A 20,252-nucleotide genomic window follows, 5' to 3' on the forward strand; every position below is an offset into this window, starting at 1 on the left:
ATAAATGTAGGATGTTACATATTTAAAAACCCAACTAATTAAAGAAAAAAAAATGGATCACTTTCCCACACTGACAACATCATTTATTAGTGTGGTGCATTTGTTCCAATGGATGAACACATATTGATACATTGCTACTAATTGTGGGCTATAGTTTACATTATAATTTGCACTCTGTTCTGCACAATTTTGTAGGATATGACAAAATATATAATAGCCTATACCCATACATATTACACCTGTTATTACACCTGTCTCTCAGAACCTCTGGTGGCATCTCCCTTTATATCAATGATAAAAGTTCTTCCATTGCTAGAATAATAAGTCTACAGTAGAATAATAACAAGTCTACATTAGTCCATTTTTCATTCCCCAATCTTGAGGATATGGGGATGGTGATGCCCACTCTGTTTCTAATTGAGAGGGGGCTTAGATCTCATAGGGCAGATAGAACTATCTTGTTTGTAGTTGCAGACATTCTCTGTTCCTTGTGATGGACATTGTATATTGTCATCTCCTTGTTAGTGTCCTGGCTGAGTCCAATGAACTGAAGAGTAAGCGTTGCAACTTTGCTGAGATTCAGGGCTCAACTGGCACATGGATGGACCAAAAATTTAAACCTCTGGGACATGTATTTATCAAGTATAATGGTAATCATATGTTCAAATAAAAGGGGCAGAAGAGCCATGTGTAAGGAAACTAAATGAGTCTAACTCTGTTATTCTGGGGAGCATAAATTTCAAAGTTAGGCTCACTGACAGAGTGTGAAATTCCTGAGCTATTTGCCCTGCTTATAGTGTCTGGATGTCTCTAGAGCTGGTCTGTGAGGCAGAGTAGGGAGGGGTGTTGGATTGGGCTATCCTTGGAATGGGGAGGAGGGTTAGAGGAAGGAGCAGGTGAACTCTGGGAATTTTCAGGTCTGTAATTAAAACTATAATGTTGGGAATGTTCTTTTGACAAATATGGCAGGGAGAGGGTTACTAGTGTAGGGCACTGGGTATAGGGAATATGTGGGATAGGGTGCATCTGGGGCATGCTTCTATGGAATATGGAAGTATTCATCTTGGCATAGCGTGTTATCTCAGTGGGTGGAGGCCCACACAATAAACAAGAAAATATTAAACTCCCATTCTGGGGACTTCTGCTATGTTCTCAATTAAGGGGACTAGAAACCCTCAAGAACATAGGCAGTGTCCAATAAAAGAAAACAGACTAGTGTGTCAAGCCCCCAATATTATTGCAATTAACAATGAACCTTAGTCTTCAAAAATGGAAACTTACTGGTTAGCATAGGTTCTGAGGAGAGGGGGAGGGAAGAATAGAATAGATGGAACCTAGGGTATTTAGGGCATTAGAATTGTTCTGCGTGATCTTGCAATAATGGATACAGGCCATTTTAAATTACATCAAAACCTATAAAAGTGTACGGTCCAAAATGTAAACCATAATGTAAACCATTGACCATGGTTAGTAGCAATGCTTCAATATTTGTACATCAATTGTAACAAATGTACCGTACATATTTAAAATGTTATTAATAGGAGAGAGGGCATTTGATATGTGGGAATCCCCTATATTATCTAGGTGACTTCTCTGTAACCTAAAACTTCTTTGAAGGTAAAATGAAAAAATAAGACACTGGGGGAATATGTGGAAGAAAATGTCACTGCACATACAAGACAATAGATCTTACAGTGATGAAAGACACAATGCCTCTATTTTTTATGTAACATTTATGAATCTAAAGCTTCTTTAAAAATAGCAATAATAACAATACATGGTAAAAAAGAAAAAAGAATATGGGGTTTGGTTTTATGAGCTATGTGTATGATTAAGCATGCCTTTTTATTCATTTTCCTCATTAATAAGGAGACTTTGACTCTGTCAATTAATTACTGTTCATCTGTGTATCCTTCTGAACACTGGAGGAACTATTGAGTTTGTTTTTGGGATTAGATGAGATAAAAATGCCTAGACAGGGAAGTGGATTTGGCCCAATGGAAAGGGCATCCACCTACCACATCGGAGGTCCAAGGTTCAAACCCAGGGCCTTCTGATCCGTGTGATGAGCAGGCCCATGCACAGTACTGATGCGCACAAGGAGTGCCCTGCCACGCAGGGGTGTCCCTCCCATAGGGGAGCCCCATGCACAAGGAGTGTGCCCCATAAGGAGAGTTACCCAGTACGAAAAAAGTGCAGCCTGCCCAGGAATGGTGCCGCACACACAGAGAGGTGACAGAGCAAGATGATGCAACAAAAGGAGGCACAGATTCTGGGTGCTGCTGACAAGAATACAGTGGACAGAAGAATGCACAAGGAATGGACACAGAGAGCAGACAACTGGGGGGGGGCAGGGAAGGGGAGAGAAATAAATAAAAAAATCTTTAAAAAAATTTAACTTGTTAGGAGTAATACTTTTATAGCTTATTGAGCTGCTTTTGTCTATTTTTTTAAATTTGAAATAAAGTTTGAATTTGAAAATTTGGTATGCACATGGAATGAAATATTATTTAGTCTTAAATGGTAATGAAGTCTTGATACATGCCATGACATGCATGGACCTTGAAGACATCATATTGAATGAAATAAGTCAGGCATGAATGGAGAGATATTTTACAATTCCCCTTACATGAAATAGGTAGAATATGAAAATTCATAGAAACAGGAAATAGAGAACAGGTTACAATTGATGGGAAGGAGAGAGGGGGAATGAGAAGTTAATACTTAATGGGTGCAGGGTTTCTGTTTCATATGATGAGAAAGTCCTGGTAATTGATGGGGGTGAGAGTAGCACAACATTGTGAATGTTGTTATTCCCACTGCATTTTGTTTTTGAGAGTGGCTGAGATATGAATGCTTACATTGTCTATATGCTTATATAATTAAAAAAAGAATATAGACTGAAAGACAATGATTGGGGAAGATAGCAGAGTAGGAAGGTCTAGCATTTAGTCCTTCCAGTAGAACAACTATAAAACAGGAAGGAACTGATTGAAAAATATTTGAAACTCCTGATTCCAATAGAACACTGTATAACATCCAAAGAAGAGTGGGAGGAGGAGGCTGGTAAATTATGGTAAACACCATTAAATTGTTCTTTCTGTGCAGTAACAGATGCCCATCCCCCACTATTCCAGCAGGCTGCCATGGGGACTGGCCCCTGGCTAGCTCAATGGTGATAGAAAGGGACCTAAAAAGATCTCCCTCAAAACCAAAAATGGACATGGCCAATCACTGATTAGGGCATTTGATCAGAGACTTCAGGTTGCTGGTACCTTGCTCTGAGAGTGGCCAATGTTCTAAACCTCACTTGACAAAGGTAGCAAAGGAGGGGACTTAAAGATGCTATGCTACTTCAAGGGTGTGGGATACACTTAGTTGAAGAGCCACATTCGCTGGGCCTGTCAAGAAAGCACAGCATTGGGGAGCCACAGGAACAGTTGCAAAGGACAAAGAGAGAATTCTGACAGCTGCCAGAGAATAAAACATATTATATACATGGGAAACCCAATTATATTAACTGTCAAGTCCTCATCAGAAGCCATGGAGACAAGAAGGTAGTAGGTTGAAATACTTAAAGTGCTGAAGAATAACAACTGCCTACAAATAATTTTACATCTGGTGATACATTCTTTAAAAAATGAGGGTGAGTTTAGAATATTCATGGATGAACAGAAACAGAAAGAGTTGTCACCAAGATACTGGCTTTACAGGAAAAACCAAAGGGAGTGCTATAGTCTGAAAAGAAAATCCAGGAGAGAGAAGCTTGGAAGAGAGTCTAGAAATGAAGATTATATCAGTAAATGTCACTAAAAGTGTAAAAAGAGTGGTGAAAAAATATGACAGATAACCCAAAGGTTAGAATGGGTGAAGAATGACTTTTAAAATAATAATATTGAATATTAGTGGATTAAACTGCCCAATCAAAAGACACAGACTGGTGAAATGGATAAGAAAACATGATCCATCTATATGATGTCTCCAAAAGACTCACCTTAGACCTATGATACAAACAGATTGAAAGTGATAGGCTGGAAAAGGATATTCCATGCATGGAGTAAATGAAAATAAAAGCTGGAGTAGCTATACTTATATCAGATGAATCCAGGACCTTGTACATAGGAAGCAGGCACTCAACGACTGAGATACATCCACTCTCCTGGTCAAGTGATTTTTGACAAGCTTATCAAACCCACCCAGCTGGGGCAGAACAGTCTATTCAACAAATGGTGCTGGATAACTGGATATCCAAATCCAAAAGAAAGTAAGAGGACCCTTATCTCACACATTACACAAAAATTAAACCTTACACTGAAAGCATGAGTAATGAAAGAAAACTTGGATAAATGGGACCTCCTCAAACTTAAAACCCTTTTGTGATTCAAAGGACTTTGTCAAGAAGATGAAAAGACAGCCCAGTTAATAGGAGAAAATATTTGGAAACCACATATCTGATAATGATTTGATTTCCATTCTATATAAAGAGATCATACAACTCAACAATAAAAGAGCAAGCAATACAATTTAAAAATGGGCAAAAGACATTTCTCCAAAGAAGAAATAAAAATGGTCAAAAAGCACATGAAAAAAATGTTCAATATCACTAGATATTTTGGAAATGCAAATCAAAACAACAATGAGATATCATCTCATACCATATAGAATGACCATTATTTAAAAAAAACAGAAAATAATACATGCTGGAGAGGATGTGGAGAAATAGAAACACTCCTTCACTGTTGGTGGGATTGTAAAATAATGTAGCCTTGCGACGGCTTGCTCAGTCAGTAGAGGTGGGGTCTGGCTGCGGACAAGGGGTCGGTCCAGCTCTGGACGAGGGGTCGGTCCTGCTTGGGATGAGGGGTCAGTCCCACTTGGGACGAGGGGTCGGTCCGGCAGCAGACGAGGGATCGGTCTCACAAGGGGTTGCGCGGTTCGGCTGACGGGGTCGCCCGGCGAAGCCGGTGACGAAGGGGTCGCCCGGAGAAGCCGGCGACGAAGGGGTCGCCTGGAGAAGCAGGCGACGAACTGGGGACAAGGGAGGCCAGGCCCTTGTCGGGGGCTCTCAGGACTGGAGGGCGCACGGCAGAAGAAATACCGCGGAGACAAGGTAAACACGCAAGTCCACTTTATTGAGGGAGAGGCAACAGTTTTATAGGGGCTGGGGAAGGCTGATTGGTCGAAGCCACGCCCTATTCTGATTGGTTGCCGATGAAAGGTCAGTGGACGGTACTGGACGGGGGAGGGGTGGTGGTTAGGGATTGGCTGTCGCTGTTGCTGGGGGAAGGGGCAGGGTTTAGGGATTGGTGGCTGCTGTTGCTGGGGTGGAGGGCAGACTGGATTTTTCCGCCCACGCCTGGCTGTTGCTGCTGTCGGGGGAAGGGAAAAGGGCAGACTGGATTTTTCCGCCCACGCCTGGCTGTTGCTGCTGTTGGGGGAGGGGAAAAGGGCAGACTGGAATTTTCCGCCCACGCCTGGCTGTTGCTGCTGTCGGGGGAGGGGAAAAGGGCAGACTGGAATTTTCTGCCCTGCGCCTGCGCAGGGAGAAAGAAGAAGAAGGGTGCTGCCCCACAGGCATCGGGTGGCGCCATCCGGGAGGAGGGGCGGCCGCGGAAGCATGGCTGCCGAGAAGGGGAGACCCGAGGGCACTCTGTGCCCATGCCGAGCTCCCTTCAGGGGTGGCGGTGAGTCCGACCAGCCACCCTATTATGGGGGCAGCGGCTTGGCCTACCACAGCTGCTCCCCCGCCAGGCCAGCAAACCACACTTCAGCCCAACTGGTGACCGCATTTCCCCCTTCTTTTCAAATAAGGGCCAGGATGGCAGCAGCAACAAGTAGCCGAGGCCCAAGAGGCAGTAAGCAATGAGGGAAGCGGGGCTGAAGAGGGAGGTGAGTATGACGGGGATATAAATGTACAATTTAGGGGGCGGTATCTTGCCATTGCAAGCAAGGGTGGCCAATGTCCAATTCTTGTTGATCTCGGTGGCTATAAGGTCCATCTGCTGTTAAAAGTCCCGAATGACAGCACGTTACAGGTAGTTGATCTCTTCTTGGCGGCGAAGAGCGGTAGAGGCAGACTGTGTGATGGTCTGGAGGATCGCAGCGGTGAGGACAAGTCACGTCAGGGCACCAGCAGCGGTGGTGGCGGCAGCGTCGGGAGTGGTGGAGACGTAGGCGAGGACAACAAGAAGGCCAAAGTCTCCACGGGCGTGAGAGAGGCCGATGTTAACGGGGCGGGCTGACATGGGGCGGCCCAATCTGCGACGCAATGGGGGTTCAAGCAAAAAAAAGGAGGTGGGCGAGGGATGAGAAAGGACGCCTTGGATGGCTGAGAAGAGGAGTGAGGTTGAGACAGGCGGAAGCTCCGCAGAAGTATGGGGAGGCAAGAGTAGAAACATTACTGGATGCTAGAAAGCAGGCCGCGGGCCGGGGAAAGTGGGTTGCGGGTCGTTTAGCGGGGCTGGAGCTGCTTGAGAGCGATGGCGGCATGGGGGGCCGCAGTTACAGAAGACTTGGGGCTGTTTCAAAGAGATCTTACACCGGTGAGTGTCTAGGAGACCGGCGAGGGCCCGAACTTGCGGGGCTTGCTTAGCAGATAGGATGTTACCCATTGCTAATGGCCTTTTGGAGCCGATAAGAAAAGGGGCCCTTACCTTGAGAGCGCAGCGATGGGAGCCGAGGTGCGCAGTGAGACGAGGGGTCGGAGCCGGTGGGGCTCTGACGGTGGTCGCGGGCCAAGAGAAGGCCCCGACGAGGGGAGGGTGGAACGATGAGCAGTGGAGCAAGGCAAAGGGGAGCAAGCATGGAGGGGAGGAGGCAGAGGTGAAGGCAGGGGTGGAGGTGCTCAGGCACGCGCTCCTGAGAGTTTTATTGGCGCCTCTTAATCATAGCGGGTTGGTATAAGCCCCCGACATGGAAGTAGAAAGCCATCCAGCGATTCTCCCAGACCGCCGTGGATCATATGAGGTCGCCAAGGTTCAGGAGCAGCAATGCAGAGTGAAAAGATAGGGGTGAGAAGAGAGGAGAGTGTAGGGCTATGGTAGGGTTACTTCAGACGTGCAAGCGCGTGCTCCCGAGAAATCCAAGGCTCCTCTTAATCATAGCGGGTCGGTATAAGCCCCCGACATGGAAGGAGAAAGCCATCCAGCGATTCTCCCAGACTGCCGTGGATCGTATGAGGTAGCCAAGGCTCAGGTAGCAGCAATGTTGCACGAGAGAAGTCCCAAGGTGAGAAGAGAGGAGGGCGTAGGGCTGTGGTAGGATTACTTCAGACGTGCAAGCGCACGCTCCCAAGAAATCCAAGGCTCCTCTTAATCATAGCGGGTCGGTATAAGCCCCCGACATGGAAGGAGAAAGCCATCCAGCGATTCTCCCAGACTGCCGTGGATCGTATGAGGTAGCCAAGGCTCAGGTAGCAGCAATGTTGCATGAGAGAAGTCCCAAGGTGAGAAGAGAGGGGGGGGGGCCGCCAGGTTATGGAGTGAGGCTGTGGTGGAGTTGCCTTGCCCCACGTTGTGCTGTGGTGGGGTTGCTTTGCCCCACGTTGGGTGCCAACTGCCCGGCTAGCTCAATCGGTAGAGCATGAGACTCTTAATCTCAGGGTCGTGGGTTCGAGCCCCACGTTGGGCGCCAACTGCGACGGCTTGCTCAGTCGGTAGAGGTGGGGTCTGGCTGCGGACGAGGGGTCGGTCCAGCTCTGGACGAGGGGTCGGTCCTGCTTGGGATGAGGGGTCGGTCCCACTTGGGACGAGGGGTCGGTCCGGCAGCAGACGAGGGATCGGTCTCACAAGGGGTTGCGCGGTTCGGCTGACGGGGTCGCCCGGCGAAGCCGGCGACGAAGGGGTCGCCCGGAGAAGCAGGCGACGAAGGGGTCGCCTGGAGAAGCAGGCGACGAACTGGGGACAAGGGAGGCCAGGCCCTTGTCGGGGGCTCTCAGGACTGGAGGGCGCATGGTAGAAGAACTACCGCGGAGACAAGGTAAACACACAAGTCCACTTTATTGAGGGAGAGGCAACAGTTTTATAGGGGCTGGGGAAGGCTGATTGGTCGAAGCCACGCCCTATTCTGATTGGTTGCCGGTGAAAGGTCAGTGGGCGGTACTGGATGGGGGAGGGGTGGTGGTTAGGGATTGGCTGTCGCTGTTGCTGAGGGAAGGGGCAGGGTTTAGGGATTGGTGGCTGCTGTTGCTGGGGTGGAGGGCAGACTGGATTTTTCCGCCCACGCCTGGCTGTTGCTGCTGTCGGGGGAAGGGAAAAGGGCAGACTGGATTTTTCTGCCCACGCCTGGCTGTTGCTGCTGTCGGGGGAGGGGAAAAGGGCAGACTGGAATTTTCTGCCCACGCCTGGCTGTTGCTGCTGTCGGGGGAGGGGAAAAGGGCAGACTGGAATTTTCCGCCCTGCGCCTGCGCAGGGAGAAAGAAGAAGAAGGGTGCTGCCCCACAGGCATCGGGTGGCGCCATCCGGGAGGAGGGGCGGCCGCGGAAGCATGGCTGCCGAGAAGGGGAGACCCGAGGGCACTCTGTGCCCATGCCGAGCTCCCTTCAGGGGTGGCGGTGAGTCCGACCAGCCACCCTATTATGGAGGCAGCGGCTTGGCCTACCGCGGCTGCTCCCCTGCCAGGCCAGCAAACCACACTTCAGCCCGACTGGTGACCGCATAGCCTCGTGAGTCTCTAAAAAAGAGTCTGGAGGTTGTCAGGATTGCCCTTATGCACATCTGAGCAGAGTCTCAGAGAGAGATAAAGTAGATACAACCCCAGGTATTGGTTCTTTTGAGGGCTAAAGAGACCCACGGGTTCTATGGTTATGGCAGATGGGGTTCACTGCCATGTCAGTTGGCCCTTCTTTGGAGCTGGTGTTTCTGCATGATGGAACTGGACTCAGATGGGATCTCTTTTCACAAGACTTTCATGCTGCTTTACTGGAATTGTAGTTGGTGCTGGGGTTTAAGATATATCTATGGGATTTTAATCTCTGGACTGACAATATGATAGCTACGCCCTGAACCTCAATAGACTTCAACTCCTACACTCTGATTTATTGGACTTACCCCACTCAGCTAACATGGAGTTGAAGAATGTCAACCACCACACCATGGAGCCTAGAGTGCCTACAACTGAAAGCAGGAGGATTACATCCAGTATCCATGTGGAATCTAAGCCCCCTCTAGACATAGAACTGCAATGGACACAACCAATCCAAGGTCCACAGAGAAAATGTGGCATTGGTGTGGGAAAAGTGGCCATGGTGGCTGCTGGGTGTGGGGAATGGGAGGAAGAGATGAGATGTGGAGGCATTTTCGGGACTTGGAGTTGTCCTGGGTGGTGCTTCACAGACAATTACGGGACATTGTAGATCCCCCCAGGGCCCACTGGATGGAACGTGGGAGAGTATGGGCTATGATGTGGACCATTGACCATGAGGTGCAGCGATGCCCAGAGATGTACTTACCAAATGCAATGGATGTGTCATGATGATGGGAGAGAGTGTTGCTGTGGGGGGAGTCCGGAGTGGGGGCAGTGGGGTTGAATGGGACTTCATATTTTTTGAATGTAATATTTTTTTAAAAATGAATAAAAAAAAATAGTGCAGCCTCATGGAAGAATGTTTGTCAGTTGCTCAGGAATCTAAATATATTGCCACATCATCCAGCAATTCCTCTACTAGGAATATATCCCTAAAACAGAGAACTCTGAAACAAATAAACATCTGCACACTGATGGTCATAGTGACATTATTCACAATAGTCAAAAGATGGAAACAACCCAAATGTTCGTTAACCAATGAATGGATAAACAAAATGTGGTATATACATACAATGGAATACTGTGCTGCTGTAAGAAGAAATTAAACTGGGACACATATGATAACATGGATTGATCTTGAAGACATTATGCTAAGTGAAATAAGCCAGATACAAATGGACAAATATTACATGGTCTCACTAATATGAATTAAATATGAAGAATAAATGCATAGAGTTAAAACCTAGAGTAAATGTTATTAGGAGATAAGAGAAGGGCTGCAAAGGAGTACTGATGCTTAATGTATCTAGAAGTTTTGATTAACTTGACTGTAAAGGTATGGGAATGAATAGAGTTGATGATAACACATTATAGTGAGTAACAGCTGGTTTATACATGGGATCGTGACTGAAAACAGTAGTCTAGGCATGTAAATGTCAATTGAAAGAAAACTAGAGAATAATCTAGGGTCTGAATTACATAGTGAACCCAGAGGTGGATGAGAATTGTGGTTAATAGTACAAGTGCAAGAATGTCCTTCTGTAGGATGTTGTTAATGATGGAAAGTGTGAGAGGGGGAAGGAGTGGGGCATATGGGAATCACTTATATTTTTCATGTAACTTTTATGTAATTTAAAGCTTCTTTAAAAATTTACAAATAATTAAAAAAGAATGTCCTGTGAACTAGAACAGATGTATGTTACTTTTGCAGGGTGGTGGGAATGTGAACAAGCATTGGAAAATACAATTAATGTAACCTATGGACTATAGTCAACAGTAATACTGTATTATTCTTGCATCAAAGCCAAAGATGTACTTTGTTAATAATAGGGGTTTATGGAGAAAAATATGCCAAATGTGCACTATGCACCATAGTTAGTGGCAATAGTCTGAAGATATTATCTCATAATCTGTAACAAATGTTCCACAACATGGTGAAAGGGTATTGTATGGGAATTCTACATATGTCCATGATTGTTTTGTATGTTCACAACTTCTGTAATAAACATATATTTTTTAAAAAGGCATCAGAATTGAAAAGGCGGCAGTAAAACTTTGGCTATTTGGAAATGATATGATCTTATACCCAGAAAGTCCTAAAAAATCTATAACAAAGCTGCTAGAGCTAATAAAGGATTTCAGCAGAGTGGTGGGATTCAAGAAAAATAAGCAAAAATCAATAGTGTTTCTACACTCTAGTAATGTTCAATCTGAGGGGGAAGTCAGGAAAAAAATTCCTAAATCAAATATTTAGGAATAAACTTAGACAAGATGTAAAGCCCTTGTATTGAGAAAACTACAATGAATTGCTGAAAGAAATTTTAAAAGACTGAAATGAATGGAAGAAAATTCCATGCTCATGGATTGGAAGTCTAAATATTAGTAAGATGTCAGTTCTACCCAAATTGATATACAGCTTTATTGCAATCTTATACCTTTTACAAAACTTAACTCAAGCTTCATCAAAGATCTAAATATAAGAATCAAGACCGTTAAGATCTTGGAAGATAATGTAGGGAATCATCTGCAAGATCTTGTAGTAGGAAATGGTTCCATGAATTTTATACCCAAAGCATAAGCAAAGAAAGAAAAATTAGAGAAATGGGACCTCCTCAAAATTAAAAATTTTTACATCTCAAGGGAGTTTCTCAGGGAAGTGAAAAGATAGCTGATTCAATGAGAGAAAATATTTGGTAACCATCTATAGTTAGTTGTACAATTATATAATTTCCTTTCATCAATTGTAACAAGTATTTCACCTCAATGCAAGGTGGGATATATGGAAATCCTGTATTTTATGTATGATTGTTTTGTAAACATACAACTTCTCTAATAATGAAGAAAAGGAGACAGTGACAATTAAATGCAATACAAAATCTTAGGAAAAAAGTATGGGCCTTGCAGTCAGAGCATTTGTACTCATATCCTTCTGTCTTAGCTTCACCTTTCTCATCTAGAGTATGGGGCTAATAATAATTCCTGACTTGAGGTTGTTGTGAGGATTAAATAGGTAATAATGCATATAACATGCTTAGTAAGCTGCCTGACACATAATAAACATTCAATAAAAGTTGATTTTTAGTAACTGCTGTTAAATGTTTGTATGGCATGGGGACAGACATATGCTGTGAATAAACCAGCCTGATTTGAAAAATCCAGTTGCATGTAAAGGGAGAGATGAAGTTGAAAAGGAAAAGCCATGCCTAGCTGTGGAGGGAGAGTACCAAAGATCACACAACTCATTAGGTGTCAATTCAGCACTCAAACCTAGGCCAGCACACCAAATCCTGTGACCTTATGCTCAACTTACTGCTTTTATTCTCTGGGAGTGTATGAATTCAGCAGGGAGAAGGTAGAATGTCCAGGATAAGATAGACCCAATGTAGGTAAACTTGTGTATAAGGGAGTGGTAGAGGTGGGTGAAAGTTTAAAAATAATAAAAAATACTATTGGGTTTGGTGTTTGAAAACCTGGGTTCTAGTTCCAGCTCTTATGCTGACTGACTGTGTGGCCTCGGGCAGGGCTCATGCTTTCTCTGAGCCTTTTCATAGTAGGCCTAGGAATCTATCCTGTCAAAGCAAGGAGTAGGGAAGCAGACTTGGCCCAGTGGTTAGGGCATCTGTCTGCCACATGGGAGGTCCGCAGTTCAAACCCCGGGCCTTCCTGACCCATGTGAAGCTGGCCCACACACAGTGCTGATGTGCACAAGGAGTGCCGTGCCACGCAGGAGTGTCCCCCGTGTACGGGAGCCCCACGTGCAAGGAGTGCGCCCTTTAAGGAGAGCCACCCAGTGCGAAAAAACGTGCAGCCTGCCCAAGAATGGCGCCGTACACACAGAGAACTGACACAACAAGATGATGCAACAAAAAGAAACACAGATTCCTGTGCTGCTGAGAAAACAGAAGCAGACAAAGAACACACAGCAAATAGACACAGAGAACAGACAACTTGGTGGGGTGGGCAGGAAGGGCAGAGAAATAAAAACTACATCTTAAAAAAAAAAGCAAGGAGTAAATGACATAATAAGATATAACATGTGGGAAAAAAGACCATCACCACAACTGTCCATGTTCACACATAATATATGGACAAGTTCTCCAGAATACATTATTGGATGAGAATCAACATCTTATATATGGAAGTGGGGAAAAGGATATCGTCTGTACATTCTTGTGTGGACAAGATGGAGAGTCTGCAGGACTATTTTTCTGAGAAATAAAAGATGTAGATGTCCCCAGGCTTTCAGCTTCTCTTTCCTACTAGGTGCTGGCCAAGAAAGTGTTGTCCTCCTTTGGGCTCAGCCCCTTTGATGAAAGGTCACCCTGCACTGAAGGGCACTATAGAGTGCCCTTTATTGAATGTTTATTATGTAAGGAGCACACTGGAGGCACTGCCCAGGCTTCATTCATTAATCTAAATCAACCAATATTAATTAAGGTCCTACTCTGTGCCAGGCATTATTCTATATGCTGGGACTACAATGGTGAGCAGAACAGACATTGTCCCTGCCCTCATCAAAATCATGGTCTAATGGGTGTGTAGTAGTAGTAGTAGTAGTAGTAGTAGTAGCAGCAGCAGCAGTAGCAGCAGCAGTAGTAGTAATAGTAGTAGTAGTAGTAGCAGCAGTAGTAGCAGCAGTAGTAGTAATAGTAGTAGTAGTAGTCATTTTCTATGGCTGCTGTAGTAAATTACCACAAACTTAGTGGCTTTAAACAACAAAAATTTATTCTCCAGTTCTGGAGACCCAAAGTCTAAAAGGGATCAGCATGGTTACATTCCTTTTGGAGGCTCATGGGAGAATCCCTTTCCTTGCTTTTTCCAGCTTGCAGAGGCTGCACATCTTCCTTGGCTCATAGCCCCCTTCGATGCCCTCAACAAGGGATTGTGTCCTTCTTACATTGTATCACTCTCACCTCCTCTTCTGCCTCCCTCTTCCACTTAAAAGGACCCTTATTGGGCTAACCTGGATAAACCAGGATAATCTCCCCATCTCAAGGTCAGTTGATTATCAACCTTAATTCCATCTGCAACCTTAAATCCCCTTCACTATGTACAGTAGCATATTCACAGGTTCCAGGAATTAGGACTGTGGACATCTTTGGGGGCATTATTTTGATTACTCCAGGGAGACAGATATTAAACAAGAAAATATATAGATAAAATATATTGTTGCACACTGTAAAAAGTGTGAAGGAAACAAATATCTGAGATTGAGAATAAAGTTGTTTTTTTTTTAAAGATTTATTTCTCTATTTAATTCCCCCCCTCCCCTGGTTGTCTGTTCTCTGTGTCTATTTGCTGCATCTTGTTTCTTTGTCCGCTTCTGTTGTCGTCAGCAGCACGGGAAGTGTGGGCGGCGCCATTCCTGGGAAGGCTGCACTTTTCTTTTGCGCTGGGCGGCTGTCCTTACGGGTACACTCCTTGCGCGTGGGGCTCCCCTACGCGGGGGACACCCCTGCGTGGTGCGGCACTCCTTGCACGCATCAGCACTGCGCATGGGCCAGCTGCACAGGGGTCAAGGAGGCCCGGGGTTTGAACTGCGGACCTCCCATGTGGTAGACGGACGCCCTAACCACTGGGCAAAGTCCGTTTCCCAAGTTTTTTTTTTTTTAGTTAAGGGATGGGATTCTACTTTAGATGAAATGAGCAGGGAAAGAAGCTAAGTCTAAAGGAAGGGAAGGAGACAGCCATTCAAAGAGCCAGAGGATGAATGTTCCAGGAAGAGTGTACCAGGTAGAAGGAACATCTGCAAAGACCGTAAGGTGGGTAAAGGCAGGGCACTGAACAGGAAATGGAAATAATCTGAGTCCAATCTGGGCCCTGGGAGTGTGAAAGCTCAGGAAGGAGCAGAAAATCTTGCAAAAGTAAATGAGGTGATAAATGAGTAAACACGAGGTGAAGGGGTTTCATTACCGCTACCTCCATCCTGCAGTTCATAGCCCTGGGGATAGGAAGAGCCTCCCTAGGTCACCAGGCAACCACATTTCCCCTGGGGTATGCTGTTTCGTTCCAGACTCCTGGAAGATGGGGCAACCAAATGTGAACAGAAGACAGCTGATGCACTTGCAGCTCGGGGACACAGCCAGACAGAGGTCTTTTCTCCAAAAGCCAGGATAACCTCATCTCTATGGCAAATCAATCAGGTGGCCTGGAGCTGGACAAATTTCTGGGAGATGGGGAGAGGATGCAAGCCACAGCCCTTGCCTTCAGGAGCTTTCATTAGAGATTTGGATTCCATGTTGCAGGAGGAACAAGACCCGTCCAATTTCCAGATCAGCCACTGGACAAAGAAGCACTAATTTCTTCTGGTTCTTACTTGCTCCAGTGCGGCGGCTTGCTCGGTCAGTAGAAGTGGGGTCTGGCTGCGGACGAGGGGTCGGTCCAGCTCTGGACGAGGGGTCGGTCCCACTTGGGACGAGGGGTTGGTCCCACTTGGGACGAGGGGTCGGTCCGGCAGCAGACGAGGGATCGGTCTCACAAGGGGTTGCGCGGTTCGGCTGACGGGGTCGCCCGGTGAAGCCGGCGACGAAGGGGTCGCCCGGAGAAGCAGGCGACGAAGGGGTCGCCTGGAGAAGCAGGCGACGAACTGGGGACAAGGGAGGCCAGGCCCTTGTCGGGGGCTCTCAGGACTGGAGGGCGCACGGCAGAAGAACTACCGCGGAGACAAGGTAAACACGCAAGTCCACTTTATTGAGGGAGAGGCAACAGTTTTATAGGGGCTGGAGAAGGCTGATTGGTCGAAGCCACGCCCTGTTCTGATTGGTTGCCGGCGAAAGGTCAGTGGGCGGTACTGGATGGGGGAGGGGTGGTGGTTAGGGATTGGCTGTCGCTGTTGCTGGGGGAAGGGGCAGGGTTTAGGGATTGGTGGCTGCTGTTGCTGGGGTGGAGGGCAGACTTGAGTTTCCTGCCCACGCCTGGCTGTTGCTGCTGTCGGGGGAAGGGAAAAGGGCGGGCTGGATTTTTCCGCCCACACCTGGCTGTTGCTGCTGTCAGGGGAGGGGAAAAGGGCAGACTGGATTTCTCCACCCACGCCTGGCTGTTGCGCTGTCGGGGGATGGGAAAAGGGCAGACTGGATTTCTCCGCCCACGCCTGGCTGTTGCTGCTGTCGGGGGAAGGGAAAAGGGCGGGCTGGATTTTTCCACCCACACCTGGCTGTTGCTGCTGTCGGGGGAGGGGAAAAGGGCAGACTGGATTTCTCCGCCCACGCCTGGCTGTTGTGCTGTCGGGGGAGGGGAAAAGGGCAGACTGGATTTCTCCACCCACGCCTGGCTGTTGCTGCTGTCGGGGGAGGGGAAAAGGGCAGACTGGAATTTTCCACCCTGCACCTGCGCAGGGAGAAGGAAGAAGAAGGGTGCCGCCCCAAAGGCATCGTGTGGCGCCATCCGGGAGGAGGGGCGGCCACGGAAGCATGGCTGCCGAGAAGGGGGAGACCCGAGGGCACTCTGCGCCCATGCCGAGCTTCCTTCAGGGGTGGCGGTGAGTCCGACCAGCCACCCTATTATGGGGGCAGCGGCTTGGCCTACCGCGGCCGCTCCCCCGCCAGGCCAGCAAACCACGCTTCAGCCCGAGGGGTGACCGCATTTCCCCCTTCTTTTCAAATAAGGACCAGGATGGCAGCAGCAACAAGTAGCTGAGGCCCAAGAGGCAGTAAGCAATGAGGGAAGCGGGGCTGAAGAGGGAGGTGAGTATGACGGGGATATAAATGTACAATTTAGGGGGTGGTATCTTGCCGTTGCAAGCAAGGGTGGCCAATGTCCAATTCTTGTTGATCTTGGCGTCTATAAGATCCATCTGTTGTTAAAAGTCCAGGATGACAGTGCGTTGCAGGTAGTTGATCTCTCCTTGGCAGCGAAGACATTGTAGGAGAGGATTACTTCTTCCTGCCAGAGGCTTACTGTCCAATTAAAAGGCTGATGGCTGGGGTTGGTGAGTGCAATGGGGAGTGTGAGGAAAAGAAGGGTGATGGTTTTGGACAAGAGGAGGCTTGGTGAAGTCATTATGGGAGGAAGATAAGGAGTAAAGCATAAAAGAGGATAATAAACAGAAAGGCAATGGAGAGTAGAATTCGTTGGCCGAGGTTCCAATCTTCTGGTGCGGTAGCGGCTAGACAGATGGCGGAAAATATTATCAAGAAAGCAAAGGTTATGAGGAAGAAATAAAGTATTAAAGGCTGTGGGGGAAGTGAGAAGATCATTTAGAGGATAGGGTTGAGAATGGTATGTTTAAGACAGAAGCTTTGTGGTTTGTAGGAGACTGCTTTATAAACGAAGGAGAATGAGGGCAGTAAATATAGTAACGATAGATAGGAAGATGACAGTGAGGAGGAGTCTTTGTTTAAGGTTCCAATCGTCCGGCGCAACAGTGGCTAGGCCGATAGCGAGGGGTGTTGCTAAATAGACAATGGCTGCAAAGACAAAATCATCTTCTGTTTCCTCAAAAATAACTTTTCTTTAAATACTTAGTAGCATGCAATATTAGAAACCGTTTCCTAAAAGCAAGTTGGTAGGGGAGCTTGGTTGCTGTTAATCTTTCCTGTTATAAAATTACCTTTTATTATTATTATCATCAATTCAGTTTTATATATATATATTTAAGAATGACCTTTTGGAATTAGCCATTTAATACCTTAATGTAAGCTATTGAAGATAAATTTTATCTTTACAGAACACATTCCCTTACATAAAGTTATCACAATACCTTTTACACTTGCCGCATGCAAATTAAATTTCAAGAGTTTATGAAAAATTAGCCATCTTACTTTAGGACAAAATACGTCTTTTTGCAAAACTTATTACATTTCCGTTAGCATTTTTACAAACTTTTAACCTTTTTAATATTCATATAAGTTTTACATTCTTTATATTATCCTGTGAAGAAAAATAAGTTATTCATTTTAATCTAGGCAAGAACAACTTTTTATGAAGACGTACAGTTAATTTTGTTAAGACTTACAATTTTTTTTTAAATTATAGATATCTTATTAACATTTAAACTTATGTATTAATATAATAAACTTAAGTATTAATATAAGCGCTTATTTAATTTTTGGCCATTTGAATAGAGCTCTTTTAAAGATTTCTAGTAATTTATATTTACCATCCGGAGGTATCACAATATACGTTGACATTGAACGAACAGACAGACAAACACAGAACAATTACAACACATTAACAGAAATATATAATTTATTTACAGTTGACTCATAATTCTTACTTTCTTGGTATAGCTGCTTTTAAATCCTTTTTTTTATATAGCATATCATAGATTATACCCTTCAAGATTTCTTGTGGACTTCATGTTGCCTGTAATAAGCCAGGAGGGAATCTTTTACCTTCCTGATCCACAGCAAAAGTGACCCTATCTATAAGGCAAGTATAGGTGTCTGGGTCCCAAAGCTGACACGTGATAAGCCATGGATTAAAGGGGAGAAGAAGGTCCCGATATACTTGAAGCTGTTTGAAAGAGATCTTACACCGGTGAGTGTCTAGGAGACCGGCGAGGGCCCGAACTTGTGGGGCTTGCTTAGCAGATAGGATGTTACCCATTGCTAATGGCCTTTTGGAGCCGATAAGAAAAGGGGCCCTTACCTTGAGAGCGCGGCGATGGGAGCCGAGGTGCGCGGTGAGACGAGGGGTCGGAGCCGGTGGGGCTCCGACGGTGGTCGCGGGCCAAGAGAAGGCCCCGACGAGGGGAGGGCGGGACGACGAGCAGTGGAGCAAGGCAAAGGGGAGCAAGCGTGGAGGGGAGAAGGCAGAGGTGAAGGCAGGGGTGGAGGTGCTCAGGCACGCGCTCCTGAGAGTTTTATTGGCGCCTCTTAATCATAGCGGGTCGGTATAAGCCCCCGACATGGAAGGAGAATGCCATCCAGCGATTCTCCCAGACCGCCGTGGATCATATGAGGTCACCAAGGTTCAGGAGCAGCAATGCAGAGCGAAAAGATAGGGGTGAGAAGAGAGGAGGGCGTAGGGCTGTGGTAGGATTACTTCAGACGTGCAAGCGCGTGCTCCCGAGAAATCCAAGGCTCCTCTTAATCATAGCGGGTCGGTATAAGCCCCCGACATGGAAGGAGAAAGCCATCCAGCGATTCTCCCAGACCGCCGTGGATCATATGAGGTAGCCAAGGATCAGGTAGCAGCAATGTTGCACGAGAGAAGTCCCACGGTGAGAAGAGAGGAGGGGGGGGCGCCAGGTTATGGAGTGAGGCTGTGGTGGAGTTGCCTTGCCCCACGTTGTGCTGTGGTGGGGTTGCTTTGCCCCACGTTGGGCGCCAGCTGCGGCGGCTTGCTCAGTCAGTGGCGGTGGGGGTGCTCTGCCCCACGTTGGGCGCCAGCTGCGGTGGCTTGCTCGGTCGGTAGAGGTGGGGTCTGGCTGCGGACGAGGGGTCGGTCCAGCTCTGGACGAGGGGTCGGTCCCGCTTGGGACGAGGGGTCGGTCCCACTTGGGACGAGGGGTCGGTCCGGCAGCAGACGAGGGATCGGTCTCACAAGGGGTTGCGCGGTTTGGCTGACGGGTTCGCCCGGCGAAGCCGGCGACGAAGGGGTCGCCCGGAGAAGCAGGCGACGAAGGGGTCGCCTGGAGAAGCAGGCGACGAACTGGGGACAAGGGAGGCCAGGCCCTTGTCGGGGGCTCTCAGGACTGGAGGGCGCACGGCAGAAGAACTACCGCAGAGACAAGGTAAACACGCAAGTCCACTTTATTGAGGGAGAGGCAACAGTTTTATAGGGGCTGGGGAAGGCTGATTGGTCGAAGCCACGCCCTGTTCTGATTGGTTGCCGGCAAAAGGTCAGTGGGCGGTACTGGATGGGGGAGGGGTGGTGGTTAGGGATTGGCTGTTGCTGTTGCTGGGGGAAGGGGCAGGGTTTAGATATTGGTGGCTGCTGTTGCTGGGGTGGAGGGCAGACTTGAGTTTCCCGCCCACGCCTGGCTGTTGCTGCTGTCGGGGGAAGGGAAAAGGGCGGGCTGGATTTTTCCACCCACACCTGGCTGTTGCTGCTGTCGGGGGAGGGGAAAAGGGCAGACTGGATTTCTCCGCCCACGCCTGGCTGTTGCTGCTGTCGGGGGAGGGGAAAAGGGCAGACTGGATTTCTCCGCCCACGCCTGGCTGTTGCTGCTGTCGGGGGAGGGGAAAAGGGCAGACTGGAATTTTCCGCCCTGCACCTGCGCAGGGAGAAGGAAGAAGAAGGGTGCCGCCCCACAAGGCATCGGGTGGCGCCATCTGGGAGGAGGGGTGGCCGCGGAAGCATGGCTGCCGAGAAGGGGGAGACCCGAGGGCACTCTGCGCCCATGCCGAGCTTCCTTCAGGGGTGGCGGTGAGTCCGACCAGCCACCCTATTATGGGGGCAGCGGCTTGGCCTACCGCGGCCGCTCCCCCGCCAGGCCAGCAAACCACGCTTCAGCCCGAGGGGTGACCGCACTCCAGGTTTGCTTTCAGCAGAGAGATCTACCAGCCAGCCTCTGTACTTTTATTTTCCTCCCTAAGAATCTCTCTTCCATTTCAGGAGCTGTCCCC

General features: G+C 47.5%; 1 protein-coding gene and 1 non-coding gene across 4 annotated transcripts in view; both read left to right on the top strand.

The window, feature by feature from the left end:
• Positions 1-20,252, top strand: part of MSN (moesin) — a 289,177-nt gene that overhangs the window by 171,994 nt on the left and 96,931 nt on the right. The window contains exon 1 of one of the 3 annotated variants that reach the window (XM_058291746.1): positions 16,352-16,424. The exons of the other annotated variants lie outside the window; for them this stretch is intronic. Within the exon in view, the coding sequence (XP_058147729.1) occupies positions 16,398-16,424 (27 nt within the window). The 5' untranslated portion in view covers positions 16,352-16,397. Of the gene's footprint in view, positions 1-16,351; positions 16,425-20,252 lie in introns of those variants that run through there. 3 annotated transcript variants of the gene reach the window in all.
• TRNAK-CUU (transfer RNA lysine (anticodon CUU)) lies at positions 7,557-7,629 on the top strand. Its single transcript has one exon. It is a non-coding gene; the product is annotated as a tRNA-Lys (tRNA).

This window comes from Dasypus novemcinctus, chromosome X, assembly GCF_030445035.2.
Source record: "Dasypus novemcinctus isolate mDasNov1 chromosome X, mDasNov1.1.hap2, whole genome shotgun sequence".
Lineage (NCBI taxonomy): Eukaryota > Metazoa > Chordata > Mammalia > Cingulata > Dasypodidae > Dasypus > Dasypus novemcinctus.